Below are 25713 nucleotides of genomic sequence, written 5' to 3'. Positions count from 1 at the left end.
AAGGAACCAAAAGGCCACACATCCTCCCCCTAGACTTCAGGGCAGGCCCGAGGACCCACACCCTCCCTGGTGTGAGATGTCTACATGCTCTGTATTGTGGTCAGAACATGAGAGTGGAAGCTCCGTCATGGGACAGAGATGTGAGATGTTCTACATGCTCTGTACTCTGATAGGAACATGAGATTGAGAGCTTCTTCTTGGGACAGGCATGTGAGATATTCTACATGCTTGATATTGTGGTAGAAACATGAGATTGGGAGCTACCTCCTGCAATACAGACTGGTGTGAAATGTTCTGCATGCTTTGTATTTTGGTGGGAACTGGAGCTCTTTCATGGATAAAGTACTGGTATGAAATGTTTTACATGTTCTGTTCTGTGCTGGGAACATAAGATTGGGGGCTTCTTCATGGGGCAGAGATTGTATGAGATATTCTACATGCTCTGGACTGTGGTTGGAACATGAGATTGGGATATCCATCCCTGGTGTGAGATGTCTACATGCTCTGTATTGTGGTCAGAACATGAGAGTGGAAGCTCCTTAATGGGACAGGGATGTGAGATAGTCTGCATGCTCGGTATTGTGGAGGGAACATAGGCTGGGAGCTCCTTCTTGGGACAGAGACTGACGTGAAATGTTCAACACACTCTGTAAATGACTGCACACTAGAAGAACCTTCAATTAGTACTTATTTTTTTCTTAATCAAATGTATTTTATATGTTGCATGATTTTGTTTTCCATTTTTTTTCCTCTTTTTATCATTTGAATGTTTGGAAATTTACCTCAAATTAACGAGAGAAAATCACCTCTTCCCTCGTGTTTTTAAACCAAACTTTAATGGGAAATGAAAGGCCTAAATATATTTCTTTTATTTATATTTATTTATATTATTTCTTTTCTGTTTGACAATGCGGTGTAGGCAGCTTGCAGACAATTATTTATGATACATTTGCTATATGAATTGATGCTGTGATTTTGAAAGCACATTTTCTTTATCTGTTTTTAGTTTCTGCTCTTGGGAAATGGTGCCTGTGAAGCCGGTAGTTGGGATCATTTCTAGAGAACTTCTAGAAACACTTTCCTGTCATTTCTACCTGAAGTGAAAGATGTCCTCTGCACTCACCTTCCTGGGAGCAAATCCCCGCACTTCAGAGAAGAAGTGTCTCAGTACGACTTTGTAGTTTTCTACACATCAAAGGACATGGAAGAGGAGAGCAGAGAAGAGGAATTGCGGAGTGGACAGGACTTTGTCATTATCGCTGAGACCGATCCACCTTGTGATGAAGATCTGACACTTGTTTCAGACGTGATAGGTAGGATGAAAGAGGGACCGCCTAGCTGAGAATGAAACACCCCTCGTAGACCAGTGCCCCACTTTTTTTTTTCATTTAGTTTTTAACCATTAGCCGCCCGGCCAATGGCCATTTGGCGGCTTCAAAAGTGCTTCGGCATTCCGGGTGCACGCCATTTGGCGTGCTCCCGCACATGCGCAGTTTGCGCTAATGCAGAGCCCCGCAGCGGCGCGATCTGCCACCGGCCGTGTACCTCGGACACTGCCGATGACAGATCTGAGTACCGGCCCCCGTTGCTGGTACCATGTGACCTGCTGTGACCAATCACAGCAGGTCACATGACAGTTGTATACAATGGATGGCTTCATTCATGATGCCATCCATTGTATACTAGTGCCTAGCTGGGAATGGTCACAGCTAATCACATGCACATGTCATGTGATTAGCTGTGACCAAATCACAGCTAAGCACAAAAAAAAAAAAAAACCTGAATGAATCGATGTCATTCAGGTAAATGCTTGCTTATAGCAAAGTAATTCTTTGCTATAAGCAAATTGTGTAAAAAAAAAAATAAAAAAAAATACTGATCACTTCCCCAAAGTAGTACAATGTTACTATGGTAACATTGTACTACTTTGGTCATAGTAAAATATGAAAAAAAATCTTAAAAAAAAAAAAAAAAAGTAATACAAAAATTTTAAATAATAAAAAAAATAAAAAAAAATAAAAAAAAATATTTTTTTTTTTTCATACTGTCACCAGTCAGTGTCCCTGTTCACCGCCATGCCAGTTATATGATGACGCTGTACTGCACTGGTGACAGTATGTAAAAAAAAAATAGTGAAAATACTTTTTTTTATTTTTTCATTTTCCGAAAAATTAGGACAAACAAAATACAACTTCAAAAAACTTGCCATTCCTCTTATGAAGTACGTCGGACTGTCTACTCTGCAAAAAGGGGTCATTTGGGGATATCTGTACTGTCCTGACATTTGGGGGATATCTGTACCGTCCTGACATTTGGGGGATATCTGTACTGTCCTGACATTTGGGGGATATCTGTACTGTCCTGACATTTGGGGGATATCTGTACCGTCCTGACATTTGGGGGATATCTGTACTGTCCTGACATTTGGGGGATATCTGTACCGTCCTGACATTTGGGGGATATCTGTACTGTTCTGACATTCTTGGACCTCAAGAAATTAGATTGGCCGTCAGTACTTCAGGATTGATCAATATTCAGATCTATACCATAGTTTGTGAACTCTATAACTTTCCTACAAACTAAAAAATACATCCTAATTTGGGTTATTTTCACCAAAGACATGTAGCAGAATACATCTCGGCCTAAATTTATGAAGAACAATTATTTATTTGTAAACGTTTATAACAGAAAGAAAGAAAAACGTGGTTTTTTTTCAAAATTTTTGGTCTTTTTTTGTTAATTTAGCAAAAAATAAAAACCCCAGCCGTGATTAAATACCACCAAAAGAAAGCTCTAGTTGTGTGAAGAAAATGATAAAATTTTAGTTTGGGTACAGTGTTGTATGACTGCGCACTTGTCATTCAAAGTGTGAGAGCGCTGAAACGTGATAAATGGCCTGGGTAGGAAGGTGTAAAATTGCACGGTATTGAAATGGTTAACTGGGTCCAATCCCTTTCTAGGCATTAGTTACAGCATTTATATCAGGAAATCTTTGATTTTTCTGGAGATAAACCTTTCATTGGCCTAGTTATGAACAGCTAGTATGGACTTACTGTGGCCATACTGCTACTATAAAAAATGTACATTTATAATGCACAGTGGTCTTTACAGATTTCCTTAGGACTTTTCTTGCTGCAGATTCTGAAACAAGCCTGTATCTTTTTTTTTTTTAATTAATCGAAGTTAAAATACTCCTAAAATGCATGTATATGAAAAAACTAAAAAAGCATGCATATTTCTCATGATTTATCCCTTTAACCTCTTGCCGTCCGCCTGCTGTTTACAAACGGCAGGGTGGTGGCAGTCCAGGGTCGGGTTGCCGTCCATAAACGGCACCCGCCTTTTCTAGCTGTGCACGCTCCCTGGGAGCGCGCAGCACCGCGATCCAGTGCCCGCTGTGTCCTCCGGACACAGTGAAACACCGATCGTCGGACGGGACCTCTGTACGAGGTCCCGATCATGTGATCACTGATTGGCCAATCAGTGATCACATGCAAAGTAGTAAGCAAGATGTCACTTGTGACATCATTGCTTACTATGTGTGAAATCTGTGAATGATCACAGAGGTCACATGGTACAGGGCTATTCACAACAGCCTTGTACCATGTGACAAGCTGTGACCAATCACAGCTCACTCAGTACTTCTCAATGACTGCAAGAATGCAGACAGAGAGAAAGAGAAATGATTGCTTTTACATCCTATATGGGTGTAAAAGCAATCAGTGTAAAAAAAAAAAAATCTTCATCACCCTCCACAAGTAGTACAGTGTCACCATGGTGACAGTGTACTGCTAGGGTGACAGTATGTAAAAAAAAAAATAAAAAAAATAATAATATAAAAAAAATAAAATAAAATGTAAAAAAAATGTTTAAAAATTATAATTTTTGGTTATAAACTAATTTGGATTTTTTTTTTTTTACTAAAAAAATAACGGAATAAATTTTGGCTAAGATTTATGATGAAATATTATTTATTGCCAAATTTTATTTAAAAAAAACACTTTTTTTCAAAATTTTTGAGCTTTTTCATTTACATAGTAAAAAAAATAAAAATCCCAGCGGTGAATAAATACCACCAAAATAAAGCTTTATCTGTCTCAAAAAAATGGTAAAAAATTCATATGGGTACAGTATTGCATGACCGCGCAATTGTCATTCAAAGTGTGATAGCGCTGAAAGCTAAAAATTGCCCTGGACAGGAAGGGGGTGAAAGTGTCCGGACAGGAAGTGGTTAAAGACTCTGAAAGTACAGAAAAATACCTGTTGATCTGTGAGTTTCCAAGTCCTTTTCTGGGCTGACAACATACAGCTTTTCTGTGGACTAAGTGGTGTCATCCTCTCAGTCCTCTTTTGCTAACAGCTCCCACGTTCTGATCTCTGCAAAATAAAGGCTTATCGTTCTGTAGTCCAACAACTAACAGGGATCTCCAGATATCACAGGACGTGAGCAGAGAACAAAGGCCATAGCTTGTGCCCCAACCTTCAAACACATTTACTCTGGCGCTCTTCAGAGCAAGGATACCCATGTGCCTGAGTGCTGGATTGTTTGGAGCACACATGTATCCCTGGCAAACAGTCTCTCTGTTATCAAGCCATCAACCAGCTTCCATATTTGTGGTTCTGACTAGCCCCCTCCTGCTTCTCCACCTTACAATTGGCTATTGGAGCTTCCAATCAAAGCCATTAGGCTGGTAGAAGAAATAGAGGGTATGGACCAGTATATGAAGCCATAGACTCCAAATAATGGTTACATTACAGAGTAGAAAATCTGGAAAATTTAAACTTTGACCTTCATAAATAAATTCCTTCTATTATTTAAAAATCTGGAAAATTAAAATTTTGACCTTCATAAATAAATTCCTTCTATTATATAGAAATCTGGAAAATGTAAACTTTGACCTTCATAAATAAATTCCTTCTATTATATAGAAATCTGGAAGATTTAAACTTTGACCTTCATAAATAAATTCCTTCTATTATATAGAAATCTGGAAGATTTAAACTTTGACCTTCATAAATAAAATCCTTCTATTATATAAAAATCTGGAAAATTTAAACTTTGACCTTCATAAATAAATTCCTTCTATTATATAAAAATCTGGAAAATTTAAACTTTGACCTTCATAAATAAATTCCTTCTATTATATAAAAATCTGGAAAATTTAAACTTTGACATTCATAAATTCCTTCTATTATTTAAAAATCTGGAAAATTTAAACTTTGACCTTCATAAATAAATTCCTTCTATTATATAAAAATCTGGAAAATTTAAACTTTGACCATCATAAATAAATTCCTTCTATTATATAAAAATCTGGAATATTTAAACTTTGACCTTCATAAATAAATTCCTTATATTATATAAAAATCTGGAAAATTTAAACTTTGACCTTCATAAATAAATTCCTTCTATTATATAGAAATCTGGAAGATTTAAACTTTGACCTTCATAAATAAATTCCTTCTATTATATAAAAATCTGGAAAATTTAAACTTTGACCTTCATAAATAAATTCCTTCTATTATATAAAAATCTGGAAAATTTAAACTTTGACCTTCATAAATTAAATTCCTTCTATTATATAGAAATCTGGAAGATTTAAACTTTGACCTTCATAAATAAATTCCTTCTATTATATAAAAATCTGGAAAATTTAAACTTTGACCTTCATAAATAAATTCCTTCTATTATATAAAAATCTGGAAAATTTAAACTTTGACCTTCATAAATAAATTCCTTCTATTATATAAAAATCTGGAAAATTTAAACTTTGACCTTCATAAATAAATTCCTTCTATTATATAAAAATCTGGAAAATTTAAACTTTGACCTTCATAAATAAATTACTTCTATTATATAAAAATCTGGAAAATTTAAACTTTAACCTTCATAAATAAATTCCTTCTATTATATAAAAATCTGGAAAATTTAAACTTTGACCTTCATAAATAAATTCCTTCTATTATATAAAAATTTGGAAAATTTAAACTTTGACCTTCATAAATAAATTCGTTCTATTATATAGAAATCTGGAAGATTTAAACTTTGACCTTCATAAATTCCTTCTATTATATAAAAATCTGGAAAATTTAAACTTTGACCTTCATAAATAAATTCCTTCTATTATATAAAAATCTGGAAAATTTAAACTTTGACCTTCACAAATTCCTTCTATTATTTAAAAATCTGGAAAATTTAAACTTTGACCTTCATAAATAAATTCCTTCTATTATATAAAAATCTGGAAAATTTAAACTTTGACCTTCATAAATAAATTACTTCTATTATATAAAAATCTGGAAAATTTAAACTTTAACCTTCATAAATAAATTCCTTCTATTATATAAAAATCTGGAAAATTTAAACTTTGACCTTCATAAATAAATTCCTTCTATTATATAAAAATTTGGAAAATTTAAACTTTGACCTTCATAAATAAATTCGTTCTATTATATAGAAATCTGGAAGATTTAAACTTTGACCTTCATAAATTCCTTCTATTATATAAAAATCTGGAAAATTTAAACTTTGACCTTCATAAATAAATTACTTCTATTATATAAAAATCTGGAAAATTTAAACTTTGACCTTCATAAATAAATTCCTTCTATTATATAAAAATTTGGAAAATTTAAACTTTGACCTTCATAAATAAATTCGTTCTATTATATAGAAATCTGGAAGATTTAAACTTTGACCTTCATAAATTCCTTCTATTATATAAAAATCTGGAAAATTTAAACTTTGACCTTCATAAATAAATTCCTTATATTATATAAAAATCTGGAAAATTTAAACTTTGACCTTCACAAATTCCTTCTATTATTTAAAAATCTGGAAAATTTAAACTTTGACCTTCATATATAAATTCCTTCTATTATATAAAAATCTGGAAAATTTAAACTTTGACCTTCATAAATAAATTCCTTCTATTATATAGAAATCTGAAAAATTTAAACTTTGACTTTCATAAATAAATTCCTTCTATTATATATAAATCTGGAAAATTTAAACTTTGACCTTCATAAATAAATTCCTTCTATTATATAAAATCTGGGAAATTTAAACTTTGACCTTCATAAATCCCTTCTATTATTTAAAAATCTGGAAAATTTAAACTTTAACCTTCATAAATTCCTTCTATTATTTAAAAATCTGGAAAATTTAAACTTTGACCTTCATAAATAAATTCCTTCTATTATATAAAAATCTGGAAAATTTAAACTTTGACCTTCATAAATAAATTCCTTCTATTATATAAAAATCTGGAAAATTTAAACTTTGACCTTCATATATAAATTCCTTCTATTATATAAAAATCTGGAAAATTTAAACTTTGACCTTCATAAATTCCTTCTATTATTTAAAAATCTGGAAAATTTAAACTTTGACCTTCATAAATTCCTTCTATTATATAAAAATCTGGAAAATTTAAACTTTGACCTTCATAAATATATTCCTTCTATTATATAGAAATCTGGAAAATTTAAACTTTGACCTTCATAAATTCCTTCTATTATTTAAAAATCTGGAAAATTTAAACTTTGACCTTCATAAATAAATTCCTTATATTATATAAAAATCTGGAAAATTTAAACTTTTACCTTCATAAATAAATTCCTTCTATTATATAAAAATCTGGAAAATTTAAACTTTGACCTTCATAAATAAATTCCTTCTATTATATAAAAATCTGGAAAATTTAAACTTTGACCTTCATAAATAAATTCCTTCTGTTATATAGAAATCTGGAAGATTTAAACTTTGACCTTCATAAATAAATTCCTTCTATTATATAAAAATCTGGAATATTTAAACTTTGACCTTCATAAATAAATTCCTTCTATTATATAAAAATCTGGAAAATTTAAACTTTGAACTTCATAAATAAATTCCTTCTATTATATAAAAATCTGGAAAATTTAAACTTTGACCTTCATAAATAAATTCCTTTTATTATATAAAAATCTGGAAGATTTAAACTTTGACCTTCATAAATAAATTGCTTATATTATATAAAAATCTGGAAAATTTAAACTTTGACCTTCATAAATTCCTTCTATTATTTAAAAATCTGGAAAATTTAAACTTTGACCTTCATAAATTCCTTCTATTATTTAAAAATCTGGAAAATTTAAACTTTGACCTTCTATTTTCTCAGTCTTGCAGGCCTTACTCTTCTCACTGATGTTTTTTTATATAAGGTTAGCTGGGCTCACATCAATATTACTCAGTAATTTGGTTATTGGGCAGACGAGGACGTAAAAAAAGAGTATTCATAAATCCTAAAACCAATACAAGTTCTGTCTTGGCCCGCTTCTAGGAAAGAAAGATATTCTGATGGCGACCGATGAACCAGAGAGGAGAACCTCTGAGGAGAAGATCCAGAACCAGGACAATTATAAACATGGGGCGCAAGAACTCTTCCAAATCACTGGACCAGATAAAACGTCTTTCCTTGATTCAAAGCACTCTAATGGGATGCCGACAACTGATCCACAAAACAAAGATCTGTCCGGAATACAAATCCCAAATGGATCATTAAAGGACGTTGGGGGTGACATGGATTCTGCTGTAAAAGGTCCATAGTAGACACATGCAATTCCTTTAGTTTTTAAATTGAAATTTGGATGACATTTTTCTTTATTTTTTATTATTCAGATGTATCCAAATTTCCGAATAACAATAGTAATACATTTCAATGAATCCTAAATACATTATAGAAAAACGCTATTTTTTCAGATTTGAAAATGAATTTAAATTTGAAAAGGAATTTGAAATTAATTTGAATTTAAAAATTACTTTGAGTTTGAAATGGAAACATATTGCTATATATACAGTAAGGGACATATGTGAAATGAGATGATGATTTCTTAGGCTGCGTTATAGAATAAAATAGAAAAGAACAGAACAAAACAGAATAGAATAGAATAGAAATATAAGAATCGAATAGACCAGATAAGAATAAACCAAAATAGAAAAGAATAGAATAAAAAATAAAGGAATAGAATAGAAATAAAGTAAAAAAGAATAGAATAAAATAGAATAGAAAAATTAGAATAGAATAAAATAGAATAGAATAATTATAGCAGTCTTTTGAAAATTCAGATTTTGAAAATAAAAAATATATGAAACAAATCCAAATATACAAAGCTAATCCTGAAAACGAATCATTCTAATGCAGGCCATATATGGGTTTAAATATCAACAAATTAATTTTGAATTCTGACCAACCAATTCTTCATATTTACCCTATGTTGCAACTAAAAAGAATTTTCATGGCTGGAAATCGTCTTTTCTTTCCAGCTCATGCTCATTTCTTTTTCGATTATATTTTAAAAAATTTTCATCATGTCCAATCACTCAAATCTGAAGGCCGCAAGAAATTGCTGCAGCCCACTGCAAAATTCAAATGAAAATTCCTAGTAAGCGCTGAGCAAACTGTTGGCGCTATATAAATCCTGTATTATAATAATAATATATAAATCCTGTATTATAATAATATATAAATCCTGTATTATTATAATAATAATATATAAATCCTGTATTATAATAATAATATATAAATCCTGTATTATTATAATAATAATATATAAATCCTGTATTATAATATTATATAAATCCTGTATTATAATAATAATAATATATAAATCCTGTATTATAATAATAATATATAAATCCTGTATTATAATAATATATAAATCCTGTATTATAATAATAATAATATGTAAATCCTGTATTATAATATTATATAAATCCTGTATTATAATAATATATAAATCCTGTATTATAATAATAATAATATATAAATCCTGTATTATAATAATAATATATAAATCCTGTATTATAATAATATATAAATCCTGTATTATAATAATATATAAATCCTGTATTATAATAATAATAATAATAATATATAAATCCTGTATTATAATAATATATAAATCCTGTATTATAATAATAATATATAAATCCTATATTAAAATAATAATATATAAATCCTGTATTAAAATAATAATATATAAATCCTGTATAATAATAATATATAAATCCTGTATTATAATAATAATATATAAATCCTGTATTATAATAATAATATATAAATCCTGTATTATAATAATAATATATAAATCCTGTATTATAATAATAATAATATATAAATCCTGTATTATAATAATATATAAATCCTGTATTATAATAATAATAATAATATATAAATCCTGTATTATAATAATAATAATAATAATATATAAATCCTGTATTATAATAATATATAAATCCTGTATTATAATAATAATATATAAATCCTATATTAAAATAATAATATATAAATCCTGTATTAAAATAATAATATATAAATCCTGTATAATAATAATATATAAATCCTGTATTATAATAATAATATATAAATCCTGTATTATAATAATATATAAATCCTGTATTATAATAATATATAAATCCTGTATTATAATAATATATAAGTCCTGTATTATAATAATAATAATATATAAATCCTGTATTATAATAATAATATATAAATTCTGTATTATAATAATAATAATATATAAATCCTGTATTATAATAATATATAAATCCTGTATTATAATAATAATAATATATAAATCCTGTATTATAATAATATATAAATCCTGTATTATAATAATATATAAATCCTGTATTATAATAATAATAATATATAAATCCTGTATTATAATAATATATAAATCCTGTATTATAATAATAATATATAAATCCTGTATTATAATAATATATAAATCCTGTATTATAATAATAATATATAAATCCTGTAATATAATAATAATAATAATAATAATAATAATAATAATAATATATAAATCCTGTATTATAATAATAATAATAATAATAATAATAGTTCTGATTTTTGAAAGAAAATTCTTTTAGAATGCGTGTGGCCTTCACAACACAACAAACAGGATGAAACAAAATGATTAGCTTGACATCTCCAGTCTGCAGTGAATATTGTTTCAGCTTTAGTGGATGGATACATAGAAGCAATGTTAGATACAAAAGAATTACAAATATATCTACTATATAAAATTGACCCCCAAAAAACAGAGTTGACCAGCTATTACATTTTCCATGTAAACCCCTTGCATGTATGAAGTTTTATTTCTATTTCTCTGGACAGGTGATGGTGAAGGTACTTCAAGTTCATCGGGAGATGTTGAGACAATATGGAGCAGCAGGGGGTGCCCTGACACCACCACAACGAATGTAAATCTGATCTGTGCAGCTGATACATATACATTATTATATACATTATATTATCTACGTTCCTTGTATACCCAATCAAAGGGCCACACATACCGCACTCAAAATGCCTTATAAACCTTATTTTATTTATGATTTATTGGTTTGGACCAGCAAATAAAAAATGCTGTTTGAGGTTTTTATCTCAATCACCTATTGAGACTCAGAAAAAAAAAAAATTCACAGGAGAACAAAGAATATCGTGACAGAAAAACTTGGGTTCCTGGGTTTGGGCAGGGTTCTGTGAACATGAGAAAAGTTCAGGTGTAGCATCTGAATCCCATCAAATTCAATGGGGATACAAATGGTTAAAATAAATTCTGGCCATTTTGTACACTAATAGGCAAGGGGTAGACAAATAAATAGCATGGGGGGGGGGGGGGGAAATGCATTAAAAAAATAAATAAATGACATTTTAGTATGGCTTAAAGCGAACCTTTAAAAATGCAAAAAATCCATTAAAGACCATGCCTGGGGGATGCCCTGACCCTGCCTGTGAAGTGGTGTATCTGTACGATGTACACAGTCTACTACAGTAGCATGACAGCCATGAATTACCATAATCTTACCAATGACTAAGTTTGGTGGGCGGAGTGAAATGTATTGGGGGTGTGGCCTGGTTGGAACCACACCTTCTTACAGGGTTTTGCACAACTTGTGTGACTTCCAGGTCTTTTCCCTTTTCCATAACCTTAATCTATACCAGACTCTTATCTTCGATGAGGGTCTGATACAGATGTCAACAGGGAAATCCACTCCAGAAAAAAGTAGTATGGGGGTTCCCCAATAGGTCCTTTAGGCCTGGTATGAACTTTAAGGAGGACCCCATGCAAAAAAACTGGTCCCCCTCAAGTTCCAGACCAGCTCTGCAAGCTGTCATCAGCTTAGAAAAGGCCGGGACAGTGGTGATATTATTCACCAAATATGACCGGTGGCCATATTTGGGAAGTGATGTCACCACTGCCCCGCCCCTTTTACATACCTGGCTGGGGATTCCCAGCAATGTAAGTCAATGTGCTTTTGATGGTGGTTGCTATGGAAGGTGTGCTTTTGATGGCGGTTGCTATGGAAGGTGTGCTTTTGATGGCGGTTGCTATGGAAGGTGTGCTTTTGATGGTGGTTGCTGGGGGAGCAGTGGGTGCCAGCACCCCGCTGCTTCCTTAGGAGCCATTGACAGCAGGAAGCTGTCATATATACAAGCAGTAGAAATACCACCAGCTATGATCTCCCTGCATTGCATAGTGAAGAGCAGAGATCACTGGGTCTAAAAAAAGGTATGTAATGAGAATAGAAAGGCTGTATCTGAAATGTTCATTAGCATGTCAATAAGGAGGAAAAAGAAGAACCTGGGATGGCAAATTAAACTTCAGCTTTATGTCTTCCATCTGGAGCAGCGACTTCAGTCAAATTGCTATACACTGTTTACAGTGGCATTGACTGAGCATGCTCAGAAGGGAAGTTCTCGCGCCCTCACACCCTTAATGCCTCCTCAAGCTTTGACGTCCACCAGATCCCTCTGCTGGTGCAGAGTATCTACAAGGACTAATGAATGCTTTATCTATTGTGGTAAGAAAGCAAAAAGGAGCAACTTGAGATTTTTTTTCAATAGATCAGAAAAATCTACTGAAAATATAGAGGGCGGAGCCAAAGGGGAGGGGGGGGGGGTCAGAATCAACAAAATAAATAGATAACGATTAAATCTGTAATATTTTATTTTTTCTTTTCTCTTTCCTTTTATGTAAACCGTAAATCAGTCCTTTGCAGCTCCTGACACTTCTGTTGTATTTGGCAGGAGGACAATGAAAGCTTTTCTGAGAATACCGGCAAGAAGAGTACGTTCCAGGTTGGTGTTCCCCTTAAGAGGACCAGTTGTGATGTAATACCAGAAGCTGAAGGTTCAGTCTGACCCTATAACAGTGGCCAGTGGAGATTTAAAGCCCCACTCCAGGCTTACCCTTGTAGTGTCGTCTGATATGGGCTTTGGGAGGGACCCCATGACCCCTTTTTTTTTTTTTGCCCGGGGTCCCTCCCAAAATCCTTACAAGACCCTTATCAAGACCTCACACTGTTTTTTTTTCTTGTTTTACTTTAGGGCATGTGGTCCGGTATGGTTCAGAATGTGCTGCTTCCCCTCCTTTCCTGGCCACCAAGAATGTCTAGATAAGGGTCCGGCGTAGATTTTGAGGGTCCCTCATAAAAGCTAATTTAAAAAAAGTGTGGGCTCCCCCTTATAATCTATAGCATACCCTTAAAGTAGAAATTTATTTTTTTTGGATAGAGAAAGAAAGGATTATAACCCCGGTCAATTTTTTTCGCCATCTGGGTCCCATTCACTTCCTGTCCCATAGCCAAACAGGAAGCTAAAAGAAATCCCTGCAAATTAAGGGAATTTTTGGGGGACTTCCAGGTCCCCAGAACTAGCGTCCCCATTGGAAGATTTGCCCTTTATTACTTTTCTGGGGACAACCCAAAATTTTAGATTTTCACTTACTTTTACTTTAAATGAAATTGGTAAACAGGACTAATAGAGATGGCGAATCTCTCCAATGGGGACTGACCGATGTTCTAATCCCCCTTCACTGTATCCAAAAATAAAAAACAAACGTATTCCCGTTAGTTATACTTTTAGATAGGGAAGTTAAATGACATGGGTTCCCTTCAAAATCCAAACCCTCCCCCTTCCCAACATGGCACTTTACCCCATTTAGAAGGGACAAGAACCTCTTTCCCATAAGCCTGGCTCATGGATCTTGTGGTCTCTGAGGTGGACCTATCAGAATCTGGAAATACCCTTTAGAACAAAGGGGCGCTCAGATATCTGATAGCCCCCCCTTACCTGAAGACAAGGTACATATTATCCTTTGTATCATAAAAATAATCTGTGCCACTGACCACTCAATACTTCGAGGTGTGTATGAAGGTGCAGCTGCTATCGGTAAGATGTATGAAAAACACCCAAGAATAACCAAATGTCTAAACCAGCAATGGGCAAACTATGGCCCGGCGGACCTTTTAATCCGGCCCGCGGAGCGTGATACTGTCAGGATGGCTGTCAGGATGTGTGTAGACGGGGCAGCGTGACGAACGCGAGGGGAGCTAGGCTCCTCTCACAGTCCACCCTGAAGACCAGTGTAGCATGAAAATCTGTCTCCTATGAGGATCTCTCCCCCTCGACGTATCTGCGCATGTGCCGGAGATCGCCGATCGGCTGCTAATGCCTGAAACTGGCACATGCGCAGATACGTCGAGGGGGACAGATCCTCATAAGAGACAGATTTTCATGCTACACCGGAACGGCGCGGGAACACGGCGAGCGGAACGCGCGGAGCAAAGGTAAGTGAATTGACACAGGGGGGACTTAATATGGGGGATGAATTACTATAGGGGGGATGAATTACTATATGGGGGATGAATTACTATATGGGGGATGAATTACTATAGGGGGGAAGAATTACTATGGGGGATGAATTACTATAGGGGGGATGAATTACTATGGGGGATGAATTACTGGGGGGGATGAATTACTGTGGGGGATGAATTACTATATGGGGAATGAATTACTATGGGGGATGAATTACTATATGGGGGATGAATTACTATATGGGGGATGAATTACTATGGGGGATGAATTACTATGGGGGATGAATTACTATATGGGGGATGAATTACTATGGGGGATGAATTACTATATGGGGGATGAATTACTATATGGGGGATGAATTACTATGGGGGATGAATTACTATGGGGGATGAATTACTATATGGGGGATGAATTACTATATGGGGGATGAATTACTATGGGGGATGAATTACTATATGGGGGATGAATTACTATATGGGGGATGAATTACTATGGGGGATGAATTACTATATGGGGGATGAATTACTATATGGGGGATGAATTACTATGGGGGATGAATTACTATATGGGGGATGAATTACTATGGGGGATGAATTACTATATGGGGGATGAATTACTATATGGGGGATGAATTACTATGGGGGATGAATTACTATGGGGGATGAATTACTATATGGGGGATTAATTACTATGGGGGATGAATTACTATGGGGGATGAATTACTATATGGGGGATTAATTACTATATGGGGGATGAATTACTATGGGGGATTAATTACTATATGGGGGATTAATTACTATATGGGGGATTAATTACTTACTATGGGGGAATATTACTATACTTACTATGGATGACACATACACATCATTCATCTACTCTTGGTCCGGCCCCCGGGTCCAATATATGAACCCATTGCGGCCCTCAAGTTAAAAAGTTTGCCCACCCCTGGTCTAAACAGTGCTATCACCAAGAGATATACACAATAACTAATAATGCATCACAATGAACAAATAATATGTCTTCAAAAAATTCATCCAAAATAATGCTGTGTCAAGTAATAAATATTATAAAACATATAAGAAATGAACAATTAAATTGTCCAATACATAATGTGCATATTCCGAAGGGGCCCTTTGAAGATGTCAGGAGATGAAACGCGTGGGAAGGGCTTCTGTGAACGTGAGGTCAACATGCACACAAAATTCGAGCTCGCAGTAGGAAGTGCAGCTGAAACTTGATTAAAGAGAGATTTTTTGTGTGTGTCGGTTGCAGTCGAGGAATACGAAGCAATGTGAGCATTTCCTGAGGTTGCTGTTGTGAGGTTGTGATGTTCTTAAGAAGGCAATAGTGGCTCCAAAAAGTGGCTTTTCCAGTGATGTTTCTTGAGCATGCTCTTTAGCTAGTGCTCCACGCTTCCAGCAAATAATTCTGGTGAATGATTATATTGATTGTTGTTGGATGGCACATCTGTGGTGGACACTGAAATCATTTGTGGATTGAGGGAGCTCATGCACTTATCAAGCTTTTAAAGTTTCATTTTTCTGCATTGGACACTGTTCTGAGGGAAAATTCATACTGGCACAGGGAAGATTCTTTTAGCACAATTGTCTGGGACGTTTGTAGCGATATCTCTAGCATGGAGCACTTTAACCTCCCTGGCACTCTGATTATGTCACTATATTTAAATGTTAAAAGAGTACATTGTTTTTCATGGAAATTTGTTGTTTTTTATTGTCGGCCTGTAATTTTTAGGAATAACTCACTGAAATCTGTCTGAACAAGAGTCTAGTAAACATCGCGGGGAGGATAAAGTTTGAAACACGAAATCATAAATTATAATATAATAAATATTTATAAAAAATAATAATATAATAATAATAAATGTAATTCAATAATATAATCAAACCAAAAACACTGAAATTTGAAATAGAGCGCCAAGTTCGCACATCGCTGAGCTCAGTCGCAGAATCGTTTTCAGTGTCTGATGAGGAATTTCCCCCACCAATCATTATCACTCAATTCTGCAAGTGGTTCTGATTTACTATCGCTGTTCTCTAGCCGGTCTAAAACCGCTTTTGACCTAAAGGGACGCTTTTTGGATGCCATGGACGTTTCTCAGTTTCCAGGCAAAAAGAACAGTAAAAATGCAGGCAGGGCTCAGAACAATGCACTCGGGACAAAACTGAGGGGAAATGGTTTGATACAGTAATGTCATCCTAACAGATTACAATGTATTGCGTGTAGGTTATGTTTTTACTTTTTTTGAATCTCCCACCGCTTCTTCCACCCTGCATCGAGATGCTCGCAGGGAAGGGAACCCGGAAGACGAATGCCAGAGGACATCAGCCGGAGGACATCAGCCGGAGGACATCAGCGGGAGGACACAGCGGGAGGACACAGCGGGAGGACACAGCAGGAAGACATCGGCTGGAGGACACAGTGGGAGGGCACAACGAGATGACATCGGCAGGAGGACACAGTGGGAAATCATCGTCCGGAGGACACAGCAGGAGGACATTGACCGTTGGACACAGCAGGAGGACACAGCGGGAAGACATTGGCCGGAGGACACAGCCGGAACACATCAGCCAGAGGACACAGCGGGAGGACACAGCAGGAAGACATCGGCCGGAGGACACAGCGGGAGGACACAGCAGGAAGACATCGGCTGGAGGACACAACGGGAGGACACAGCAGGAAGACATCGGCTGGAGGACACAGTGGGAGGACACAGCGAGAAGACATCGGCAGGAGGACACAGTGGGAAATCATCGTCCGGAGGACACAGCAGGAGGACATTGACCGTTGGACACAGCAGGAGGACACAGCGGGAAGACATTGGCCGGAGGACACAGCGGGAAGACATCGGCCAGAGGACACAGCGGGAAGACATCTGCAGGAGGACACAGCGGGAAGACATCGGCAGGAGGACACAGTGGGAAGACATCGGCTGGAGGACACAGCGGGAGGACATTGACCGGAAGACACAGCAGGAGGACACAGCAGGAAGACATCGGCCAGAGGACACAGCTGGAGGACACAGCGGGAAGACATCGGCCAGAGGACACAGCAGGAGGACATTGACCGGAGGACACAGCGGGAAGACATCGGCCGGAGGACACAGCAGGAGGACATTGACCGGAAGACACAGCAGGAGGACACAGAGGGAAGACATCGGCCAGAGGACACAGCAGGAAGACATCGGCCGGAGGACACAGCGGGAAGACATCGGCCGGAGGACACAGCGGGAAGACATCGGCCGGAAGACACAGCAGGAAGACATTGACCGGAAGACACAGCAGGAGGACACAGAGGGAAGACATCGGCCAGAGGACACAGCAGGAGGACATTGACTGGAAGACACAGCAGGAGGACACAGCGGGAAGACATTGGCCGGAGGACACAGCAGGAAGACATCGGCCGGAGGACACAGCGGGAAGACATCGGCCGGAGGACACAGCGGGAAGACATCGGCCGGAGGACACAGCAGGAGGACATCGGGGGATCTCAGGACAAAGTAAGTTACACTACAGTGTAATCCTGAGGGTTACCACTTTTGGTACTGAAAACTAACCTCAAGCCACACTCGGGAGTACCGCCAGGGAGGATAATTTAGTTTTTCTCTTTACTTTGCAGCTTTGGAATTTGCACATTATGTATTGAACACTTTATTTATTTAATATGTTTTACATTATTTATTACAATACTTTGATGAATTGACACAGCATATTGTAGATTAATTTTTTTTTTAAGAAGTATTGTTTTTTCGTTGTGATACATTATCATTTATTGTATGTATCTCTTGGTGAAAGCGCTGTCTAGACAATTGGTTACATATTACCCGTGTTACCTGTTCATAAAAAAAAGAAAAAAAAAATCACATTGTACATAAACACAGAGACACTGTTGTAAAACTCATTTAGCAAATAAATAAATACATAAATAAATAAATAAATAAATGTCACTCAAAGACTAAAATTGATAAAGAACATGAGCTACTTTTGAAGCAGTATGAGGCATTTTTGGCTCCATTGACTTCAACAGAAATAGGAAAAATGCACAAAAGTTTTCATTTTGTGCATTTTTTTCAGAGGCTCTCTAGCCTCCCTTGGGCCCAAAACGTATGATCCTACCCCAAATAAGCTCTTGAATGGGACTTTACACTTAAATAAATGTGCAAAAAAGGCCTCAAGATCGCTTACATACACAACGCTTAAATGTGAATGGAGGTTCAATACAATGTCAATGACACAATTGGGTAATATGGATTATTATTATTATACAGGATTTATATGGCGCCAACAGTTTGCACATCGCTTTACAAAATGAAGGGAGACAATACAATTACAACACAATTTGGTACAGGAAGAAACAGAGGGCTTTCATTATCAAACACGATGATTGACTCCCCAATGGGCCCCAAATACGATGACCACTGCTATAACTAACCTTGCCCACCATTACGACTATTGCAAATGAGCTGCCATCTTTGATCATACAGAGTCAATGACTTCTCTGGAATCTCCACTTCTTTGCTTACATTGTGAAACAAGCCGGCAGGAAGCTGTCATTTACTGCCTTTAGTGATATTGCCTCTAAATGAATGACTTGGCTTCTGGAGGTTTGGGTGGACTGATCCAGATATATTCCAGATATATACTTTATATGTTATATGTTACTAAAGTATAACTAAAAGCAAAACTTTATTTTTTTTTAGTTTTGTCTTCAATGGAAATGGATTAGAACACCTATCAGGTTTTTATTGCTGCCTGTGTCTCCGTTAGGTAGATTCACCCTCTATTTGTCCTGTTTACCATTATCATTGAAAGTGAAAGTAAAAGAAAACCCCCAAAGTTTGGGTTCTCCCCAGAAAAGTGTCAATGGGGACACTGGTTCTGGTGGCCTGGGGGTCCCCAAGGTATTCCATGAATTTGCAGGGATGTTCCCTCATTTCCTGTTGGCTATGAGACTAGGATGTAAATCTCCCCAATGGGACACAGATGGCAACAAATAACCTGAGAGGGGTTATAACCTTCCCTTGTGCTATACAAAATGACAACAAAAAACAAGTTTTGCCTGTAGTTCTACTTTCAGTTTGTTGTATAATGGTGGATAGTGTGATATACAAAGCCAACCCTAATGAAAATCCTAAAGTTGGTAATCTCACCCCTTTGCTTACCAACAAAGCCGTGTAGATAAGTGTTATACTATATGTACAGGCCATATGTCAGGAATGGACTCGCCAATAGTGGTGGGACTCACCTGCCTTGTGGGCTGCAGTACCAGGGCTGGCCAGCGGGTGCTCTCAGCAACCAGAAGCTCACTCCTGCAATCAGCCAAACACCTGAGGCTGATTGCAGGAGGTGTATTTAAGGAATGGCCAGACCTGCAGTCAGTGCTTGGTGTATGTTTCCCATGAGCCCCTGTACCTGCATCCTGTCTGCTTCCTGCCTGATCCAGATTCTGCTTTGATCCCTGACTCTGAATGAACTCCACCTGTCCTGACCTCGGCTATTCCTGACTACTCTTCCGCCTGCTCCTTGTGCCCTGCCTGCCCGTTTGCTACCGACCCGGCCCACCCGACTACGCTTAGTATTGTTCCTATTGTTATCTGTTGGAGGTTTGGTTTCTTTGCACTGTGTTTATGTTTAGTCTTGCACTGCGTTTATGTTTTGTTTAGTCTTAATAAATTGTCTTATTCACGCTATACCTGAAGTCTGCGTTTCCCTGTGTCAGTCCACACATTTCTGGTCATACCCGGAGCCCTGACACCATAGACGAGTCGAAAAACAAACAAAGATTTTTGGTTGTTTGTTTTCTACATCATTAGTGTGCCAGCTGCAACACAGAATCTTCTTGTCGCAATCAAAAGTGCCTCATCTAATCCAGCTGGATTTTGTTTCGAGAAATTAAAAAAATTATGGCACAATCGTATGCACCATTTTCATCTTTTGATCGACAGAACATTTGGTTTTCGACTCGTCTATGACCTGCCTTAGAGCTAGCTTTAGGTTTAGTGTTAGGCCAGACATAGATGGATCTACATTTGTCTGGTTCAGAATGAACAGGATGAATTAAAATCCATCTATGGCCAGGCTGGGTGTATTGACCTTCAGGGCTGCTGGTAGAAACCAAGGGGCCCCATACAGCCAACATGACAGGCCCTCCTTCAAATGAATACAGTTTACTATGCTTCCGTTATGAATGAACACAGTGAGTGATCGGTACCGATCACTCATTGTATTCATTCAGGAAAGAAAGGGGCTGGTAAATATACAAATTTACGGGATCCTTCACCCACTCTACATCCTGAAGGATCTTATTGTGTGCTTGCAGCTGCCGGTGGGAAGGAGAGGAGGGAAGCCGGCAGGACTACAGGACTGGGGCACTGAGTGGGGGCCTGGGCACAATCGTTGGGAAATGTATGGTGCACAGGGACCGTGATGAGATTGGTGGTGGTGGGGTGCAGTCACTGGAACCGATCCCTTGTATGGCTCTCCCTGCAGCAGCTGAAAGCCAGCCAGAGGGAGAGGAGAAAAATCCAGTTTTCAGCTGCTTCAGAGAGAGGCATACATGGGATTGGTTCCAGGAATTACCCCCTCTGCCTTCCTATGCGATCACCCTCACTGCCCATATTCAATTCACCCAGCTGCTTGGGCCCACCTGCTGTCCTGGGCCCTGTACAGGAGGACTGGTGGTCCCCCATTATGCACAGCCCTGCTGACACTGATCTATCAATCGACTTCAGTGCAGCCAGCCTGTTGTTTTTTGTTTTTTTCGCTATAGTCGGCAGCAGTAATCATTGTATTCTGATGGTGGGGAACCTCCCGCTATCAGAATACAATAGCTCAGGGGGAAGGATTCCCCCATCAACACTGGCTGTGATGATGGGGAAATAAAATTATTCTGCATAATTGCATAATCTATGGACAGCCTTAGGCATTCTGTGTTCTGTAATATTTTACCTGATGTTCCTGAGAGGCTTTTTTTTGGCACAAGATCAGGTTTGGCATGGCTGAAAGAAGCCTCCTCTACCCTAAGGAGAGATGAAAAGCACAAAATCCCTAAAAGTAAAAACCACCAACATTATTTTAGCCTTCCCCATTGACTTTTGAATTTTGCCAAATGCTTTGATTTTTTTTAATGAAACTTCAATGAAGTTCTCAATGTTTCAGATTTATATTGCTTTTATGGTCTCTTAGTATTACACAATGAGGAATGCCATCATCTCTGTATAACAGATTCGTCAAATGCTCTTTATGTCTTTCAGAAATACTTCTATTGGATAACTATCTCTGTTCTTTTAATTATTATGATTGTTATCATCGGACTGGGAATAAATGAAGTAAACAAAGAAAATCCAAAAAACACCACAGCCACCCCCGAAAATCTCACCTACACCACCATAGCAACTTCAATGGATATTGTAACCAGAACTACTGCTTCTCTTTCTTTATATACAACGCAAAATGCCACTTCTCCAAGGAACTATACTACAGAATATACAACACATAACGCCACAACGACAAAAGGTTACACTAGTGATTATATCACAAAAAATACCACAGCGTTACCAACTAACACGACTACTCTTCTAAACACAACAACGAGCCCAGGAATCTCTACTGACTATCCAGGAGAGACCACCATTGCAACATCAGGGAACAACATAAATGAAAGTTCTACCTCTCCTTCTGTATATACAACACCAAAGAATGATACTACAGAGTATACAACATATAATATCACAGCCACGGGAGGCTATAGTGATAATGTCACAGACATTACCACAACACCAACCACCAACACAACTACTCTTGCAGCCATCACCACAACAAGCCCAGGAATCTCTACTGACTATCCAGATGTTCCCACCGAAACAACATTGGGGAGCAGCATGAATGAAAGTACCACCTCAACTTTTGTAGATATTACATCAAAGAATTATACTACAGAATATATAACGTATAATGTCACAACCACGGGAGGCTACACTAGTGATAATGTCACAAGCATTACCACAGAAACTACTCTTCTAAACACAACCACGACGAGCCCAGGAATCTCTACTGGCTATCCAGAAGACACCACCAATGTAACATCAGGGAGCAGCATAAATGAAAGTTCTACCTCTCCTTCTGTATATACAACACCAAAGAATGATACTACAGAGTATACAACATATAATGTCACAACCACGGGAGGCTACACTAGTGATAATGCCACAAGCATTACCACAGAAACTACTCTTCTAAACACAACCACGACGAGCCCAGGAATCTCTACTGGCTATCCAGAAGACACCACCAATGTAACATCAGGGAGCAGCATAAATGAAAGTTCTACCTCTCCTTCTGTATATACAACACCAAAGAATGATACTACAGAGTATACAACATATAATGTCACAACCACGGGAGGCTACACTAGTGATAATGCCACAAGCAATACTACAGAAACTGCTCTTCTAAACACAACCACAACGAGCCAAGGAATCTCTACTGGCTATCCAGAAGACAACACCAATGCAACATCAGGGAGCAGCATAAATGAAAGTTCTACCTCTCCTTCTGTATATACAACACCAAAGAATGATACTACAGAGTATACAACATATAATATCACAGCCACGGGAGGCTATAGTGATAATGTCACAGACATCACCACAACACCAACCACAAACACAACTACTCTTGCAGCCATCACCACAACAAGCCCAGGAATCTCTACTGACTATCCAGATGTTCCCACCGAAACAACATTGGGGAGCAGCATGAATGAAAGTACCACCTCAACTTTTGTAGATATTACATCAAAGAATTATACTACAGAATATATAACGTATAATGTCACAACCACAGGAGGCTACACTAGTGATAATGTCACAAGCATTACCACAGAAACTACTCTTCTAAACACAACCACGACGAGCCCAGGAATCTCTACTGGCTATCCAGAAGACACCACCAATGCAACATCAGGGAGCAGCATAAATGAAAGTTCTACCACTGCTTCTTTAGATACACCAACAAATTACACTACAGAATATACAACATATATAACCACAGAAGGCTACACTAGTGATAATTTCACAAACATTACTACAACACCAACCACTAACACAACTACCTATCCAACCATGACTGCAGCAAGCCCAGGACTCTCTACTGACTATCCAGAAGACACCACCAATACAACATTGGGGAACAACATAAATGGAAGTACCTCCTCTCCTTCAGTAGATACACCACAGAATTATACTACAGAATATACAACATATAACGTCACAACCACAGGAGGCTACACTAGTGATAATGTCACAAGCATTACCACAGCAACTGCTCTTCTAAACATAACCACAGCAAGCCCAGGAATCTCTACTGACTATCCAGAAGACACCACCAATACAACATTGGAGAACAACATAAATGAAAGTACCACCTCTCCTTCGGTAGATACAACACCAAAGAATTATACTACAGAGTATACAACATATAATGTCACAACAACAAAAGGCTACACTAGTGATAATGTCACAAGCATTACCACAGCAACTGCTCTTCTAAACATAACCACAATGAGCCCAGGAATCTCTACTGGCTATCCAGAAGACACCACCAATGCAACATCAGGGAGCAGCATAAATGAAAGTTCTACCACTCCTTTAGATACACCAACAAATTACACTACAGAATATACAACATATATAATCACAGAAAGCTACACTAGTGATAATGTCACAAACATTACTACAACACCAACCAACACAACTACCTATCCAACCATGACTGCAGCAAGTCCAGGAATCTCTACTGACTATCCAGAAGACACCACCAATACAACATTGGGGAGCGACATAAATGAAAGTACCACCTCTCCTTCAGTAGATACAACACCAAAGAATTATACTACAGAGTATACAACATATAATGTCACAACCACAGGAGACTACACTAGTGATAATGTCACAAGCATTACTACAGAAACTACTCTTCTAAACACAACCACAATGAGCCCAGGAATCTCTACTGGCTATCCAGAAGACACCACCAATGCAACATCAGGGAGCAGCATAAATGAAAGTTCTACCACTCCTTTAGATACACCAACAAATTACAATACAGAATATACAACATATATAACCACAGAAGGCTACACTAGTGATAATGTCACAAACATTACTACAACACCAACCAACACAACTACCTTTCCAACCATGACTGCAGCAAGTCCAGGACTCTCTACTGACTATCCAGAAGACACCACCAATACAACATTGGGGAACGACATAAATGAAAATATCACCTCTCCTTCAGTAGATACAACACCAAAGAATGATACTACAGAGTATACAACATATAATGTCACAACCACAGGAGACTACACTAGTGATAATACCACAAGCATTACCACAGCAACTGCTCTGCTAAACACAACCACAGCAAGCCCAGGAATCTCTACTGGCTATCCAGAAGACACCACCAATGCAACATCAGGGAGCAGCATAAATGAAAGTTCTACCACTGCTTCTTTAGATGCAACAAAGAATTACACTACAGAATATACAACATATATAACCACAGAAAGCTTCACTAGTGATAATGTCACAAACATTACTACAACACCAACCACTAACACAACTACCTATCCAACCATGACTGCAGCAAGTCCAGGAATCTCTACTGACTATCCAGAAGACACCACCAATACAACATTGGGGAACAACATAAATGAGAGCACCATTTCTCCTTCAATACATACAACACCAAGGAATTATATTACAGATGACACTACAGATAATGCCAGAACATCAGGAGGCTACACTAGTGATAATGTCACAAAGATTACCCCAACACTAATCACTAACACAATTACTCTTCCAACCATGACCACAACAAGCCCAGGAATTTCTACTGACTATCCAGAAGACACAACCAATGCAACATCGGAGCACAACATAAATTAAAGTTCCACCTCCATGTCTATACATACAGCACAAATTGCCACAATGCCAAGCAGTTATATTACAAGAGGATACACAAGTGATAAAGTCATAAGC

General features: G+C 36.9%; 1 protein-coding gene across 1 annotated transcript; it reads left to right on the top strand.

The window, feature by feature from the left end:
• Positions 1 to 8341: 8341 nt before the first annotated feature.
• LOC149437887 (uncharacterized) lies at positions 8342 to 25620 on the top strand. Its single transcript, XM_089660553.1, has 6 exons — positions 8342 to 8582; positions 11172 to 11257; positions 13086 to 13136; positions 21925 to 22749; positions 22828 to 23051; positions 23115 to 25620. The coding sequence occupies exons 1-6, from the start codon at positions 8342 to 8344 to the stop codon at positions 25618 to 25620; spliced, it is 3933 nt and encodes a 1310-aa protein (XP_089516679.1).
• Positions 25621 to 25713: the final 93 nt, after the last annotated feature.

Source organism: Staurois parvus, unplaced genomic scaffold (assembly GCF_062004578.1).
Source record: "Staurois parvus isolate SC_StPar_1 unplaced genomic scaffold, SC_StPar_1.0 ptg001252l, whole genome shotgun sequence".
NCBI lineage: Eukaryota > Metazoa > Chordata > Amphibia > Anura > Ranidae > Staurois > Staurois parvus.
This window is presented reverse-complemented; position numbering and strand designations above follow the sequence as displayed.